This window comes from Austrofundulus limnaeus, unplaced genomic scaffold (genome assembly GCF_001266775.1).
Source record: "Austrofundulus limnaeus strain Quisiro unplaced genomic scaffold, Austrofundulus_limnaeus-1.0 Scaffold1392, whole genome shotgun sequence".
NCBI lineage: Eukaryota > Metazoa > Chordata > Actinopteri > Cyprinodontiformes > Rivulidae > Austrofundulus > Austrofundulus limnaeus.
The window spans coordinates 10,547-14,865 of record NW_013953794.1 but is presented as its reverse complement, the minus strand read 5'-3'; the positions used below and the strand labels follow the sequence as shown (position 1 = coordinate 14,865).

Genomic DNA, 4,319 nt, shown 5'->3' with positions numbered 1-4,319 from the left:
GCAGTTTTTAAATAAACAGTAATAGAGGTGGACTGGAGACTAATACAAGGAGCTTTTAAAAATAGCCTTGACAATGTATGATGTAAAAGTAAAAAAAAAAAAAAGGAAACATAAAAAAATCCACATGATCAGATTTTTCCCTGTAAGGAAGCCCTATCACCAAAAAATGACAGTGAAAAAGTCATGAGTCAGAGATCATCATCAGTCCTGTTTTAAAGAGAAGTGTGTGCAAGAAAAAAACCCTGCTCAGCTCGATGGCTTTGTACTCCTTTTCTTTTTCCAGCTGAAGCTGAAAGCCGCCATGATGGGGCTTTTCTTTTTACATCTTTGTCCAAAATTGTTCCACTTGCTTGGGGAGACTTTACAGTCCCAATCGCCATGTGGCGGTTTACTAGAAACATTGTGAGCTGTTAGGGAGGAAGCACCTTTTCTCCTTTTTTTGGGGGTCTCGTTTAGCAAAACTGGATCAGGAAGACAGTTAGGATCTCATGAAAACGTCCCATCGAGCTCCGAGATTCAAAAGTCTACGTGACGCTGAAATGTGAAGACATGACGCAGATGCACAAAAACAAAAACAAAGATTCAAATAAACCACACAAACACTTTTCCCCGACGGAGGTCTGCTCACATGAAGAGACCCACACCAGAGAGGTCACGAAACGACGACGAGGATGGACTGGGTACGTGTTCAGTGGCCGCTGTCCTCCCAGGAGCAGTCGTTCTTCTGCTTGGTCAGTTTCCGAACTAGCCTCTCCAGCTCTTTGCGAGACTTCTGCTCCTCCTCCAGAAACTGCTTCATCCACTTGTTCTCCTGGAAGAGAATTAAACTTCTATTAAGCTACAGATGCTGTCGAAGAGCTTGCATGAAGGCTCAGATCATTTGAAGCTAAAATATTACAATTTTCTTCTTCTGGGTTTTTTTTTTTGGCTCAGAAATTTAACTAAAACAGTAAACAGAACAGCTTTAAAAACATGTCTAGTTAAAGCCTCTCATTGCACTTAATGTAAGCTAAAAGCATCTACAGAGATAAATTTAGGTGAGATAAKGCAAACTTGTTTTAAGAAAAAGCATTTTTGACAATCTTGATAAGTAAAATAGTCTTAAAGATTTGAGTCATTTCTATTTATACATGTCTAACACATGGTGTGAAAGTAKAGTTAGATGAGCATTACATTTACAAACAGTATATTGAAAAAAATTCATGAYTAATTAAYCATGAATAAAGAATGAGTATGTTGGTTTTGGAAGTAGTTGGTCTTTATGGGAAAGCATTAATWAATGWGTTAATTTATAGCTTAATAAGCATGAATCATCTTTAATTGATGTTTTCTGCATTAAGTAACCATTTATTAATGATTAGGTAAGGCTAAATAAAGTGTAGTTATAGTTACCAACAAATCTACTTTATTGATCACTGCAAAGGTTTTATTTTATTTTATTAAGAGTTAAATGACTAAACGACTGTAAAAAGAAGCATAGCAGAATTGGTTGTTGCATTGGATGCTGAATGCAATAAGAGTGTTTAAGTGTAAGAACAGCTTTCATTTTTAATCTTATAATAAATGCTGAAATGTTTTGAATTTAGGGCAATACATCTGTGTAATGTTTGTTAAATGTGATAACAGGTTGGGGAAAACTTATATAGCTGTGAAAACACTTAATGTTAGTCAGGAAGGCTTACTTCAAGATAATTCGCCTTAAAATATAATTTTCTAATCTTGTTTTAAGTTGAACCTGGATCCAATCTTGTCCAGTTAATCTTCATTTGTTCCATTGGTAGATTGTTTTATGCATTTTAAGCTAAAAGAAAAAAAAACTCATTTAAATACTTTTAGAGTTGCCTTTTTTTCCAGTGTACTGTTTCTGTTTTAGAGTTTTCTATAGTTAAATGTTTCTGTCAGTTGCTGTACAGGTCTGWCTGGGAGTCGATGTAAGAGACTGAAAGGAGGGTGGTGGGTGGGGGACAGGGCAGAATGTGGAGCAAAATGTTTTGATTCAGAACTTCTTCTGTGGTCATTTGTGAGAAAAAAAAACATTTTCCACAATCATTCTGATTTAGGCTTTTTAAAATAACAGGACCAAAAGCCCTTATATGATATTTTCCCTTAAAAATTGACATAATGTACCACGTATGCCTCATGAGGCATACGTGGTACATTAAGTCCATTTTTCAGCTACCACTACAACTTTTATTTATAAAGCACTTTAAACAGCACAAGGCCAACCAAAGTGCTGTACAATAGACAGAAACAACAGGACATAGTTTAAATTTCAGTCAAAATACAAATCAAAATACGGAGCATTTACAGTATATATAGAACAGAGTTATGATACAGAGTGAGGTTTTGCACCATCTCACTCAGACTCAAAGGCAAGGGAGTAGTACTGTAGTGTGTTTTTAAACAAGACTTGAAGATTGAGAGTAGGGCTGGGTTTAAAAAAAATCGATTTAATCGATCTGGATCGATTCTCGTTCAAATTTGGGAAGTTCGATTCATAAGTCACGAGATCGATTTTTTCCCCACAGGTGTTGTGTGCYATGAAGCTGCGCGTTTCCGTGTTGTGTGTCACTACTGGCTTGCCGTAGGTTTAGGTCAGTGCTAATGTTAGCTCCCGACAACAAGTTGTCTGGGGCAAAACAAAAGAAACAAAGAATCACTAACACTTAAAGACAACAGAGGCCATGACAACTTTTGTTTGTGAAGATTTGCACTCGGACGCGGTAGCGAGAAACGAAGCTTTGAACGGCTGGTTCCCGTGGTCGGACCAAAACTACGGTATGTAAATATCTGACTGAAACTGTTCTCCTCAGCATGTATAAATGTGTGAAAGATGTTAGTCTAACAAAATCCTTTAGTTTTATTACCAATTTTATTTATAAATTTTAGAAACATCTTAATGTAATTCACAGTGGTGGAATGTTTTAGCTGAAGTACTTTTATTTTCCTTCTTCTTGTTAATAAGTTTTATTGAACAGAAGCGTTACAAATAAACAATTATCATACACTCAAAAGAGTAGGCAGAAGTAAACACTTATATTAACCCACCTCTTCTCCTGCAACCTTATTCCATCACTTCTTCATGATCAAGAAAATTATTCTTATTTTCTTAAAAAAAAAACTGATGTATCCAACAACACTTTCTCTTGCAATTCGTTTTTAGTTTAAACRCTTTGAAACTTGAGATAGTTTTGTTCCAAGATTAAACTCCAATTTACAAGTTTGCCCTTAATGTTTATAATTTTACCAATGCACCAAGTTAGAATTAGTTTCTACTATTTACAGAATTAGTTCCTTTGAGAATGTCTTACATATCAAAATTAATGTGTTCCTGCATATCCTTAATTTAAAAATCAATCACACTGAATTGTGAATCGCCCTGAATTGTTATGAATCGTTGTGAATCGTGAATCAAATCGAATCGATTTGGGAAATTTGAATCGATACCCAGCCCTAAGTGAGAGGGAAGGAGACAGTCTGACATGTAGTGGTAGATCATTCCACAGTTTTGGACCTGCTACAGAAAAGYCTAAACAGTTAAACTTAATAACAAATTATACTTTGTATAACTGGCACAGGCATCATGATGGCTCCTGTTGGTTTCAGCATCATCATAATTACGATCAATGCCTGATTTCAGGAAAGCAGAGGTCTGATTTGGCCTAATTTCAAAGTGCACCAGCAGACCACACAACCTAGCGTGATACAGCTAGTTCTCAATAGCATCACAGGGATGGGAAGTTTCCACCACAGTGGTTCGAATGGATCTTTATTTCTGCTGTCTAAGCACCTATTCCAGGCCTGAGAAAACTGTGCTAAAYACGCTGTAATTCTTTGCGGGGGGCAACTACACCGCTTGCATCAAGTGACGTAACGGTGCCGGTTAGAGCACCGTTCTTCAGCACAGAGCATATTTCAAAGTTCTGATACAGTTTCATAATTAGTCCACTTGTTTTAATATTGTTATTTTTACCCAATATATTTCAGAGAACTGCAGTTTTTGTAGCTTCCATGAACATTTTAAACCGAGCTAGTTGACACTTTTATTATGAGCTATTAACTAATAACCATTCGATTACTTTTAGCTACAGGCAACCACGATGAAGGATAAATTAGAAATTCAGGTCTATAAAATGATACAAACTGATGAGTGATTAAAAAACTATTTAAAAAAAGGACAAGTGAAACATGCAATATGTGAAACAAAAAAAAATAACTCAACAGTTTTGAATAATGATTAATAGAGGAAGTGGAGCAGCTGCTTCTCTGTTTTAGAAAGTGGTGCTGAACACCTAACTCAGAGGTGTCTAATCCTGGTC

The 4,319-nt window shown here is 36.1% G+C and overlaps 1 protein-coding gene across 1 annotated transcript in view; it reads right to left on the bottom strand.

Moving 5' to 3' along the window:
• Window positions 1–442: 442 nt before the first annotated feature.
• LOC106535237 (rho guanine nucleotide exchange factor 6) overlaps window positions 443–4,319 on the bottom strand; it is a gene marked incomplete at its 5' end in the record, with an annotated part of 14,143 nt that continues 10,266 nt past the window's right edge. The window contains 1 exon segment of the mRNA XM_014032194.1: window positions 443–811. Coding sequence (XP_013887648.1) covers window positions 689–811 — 123 coding nt within the window.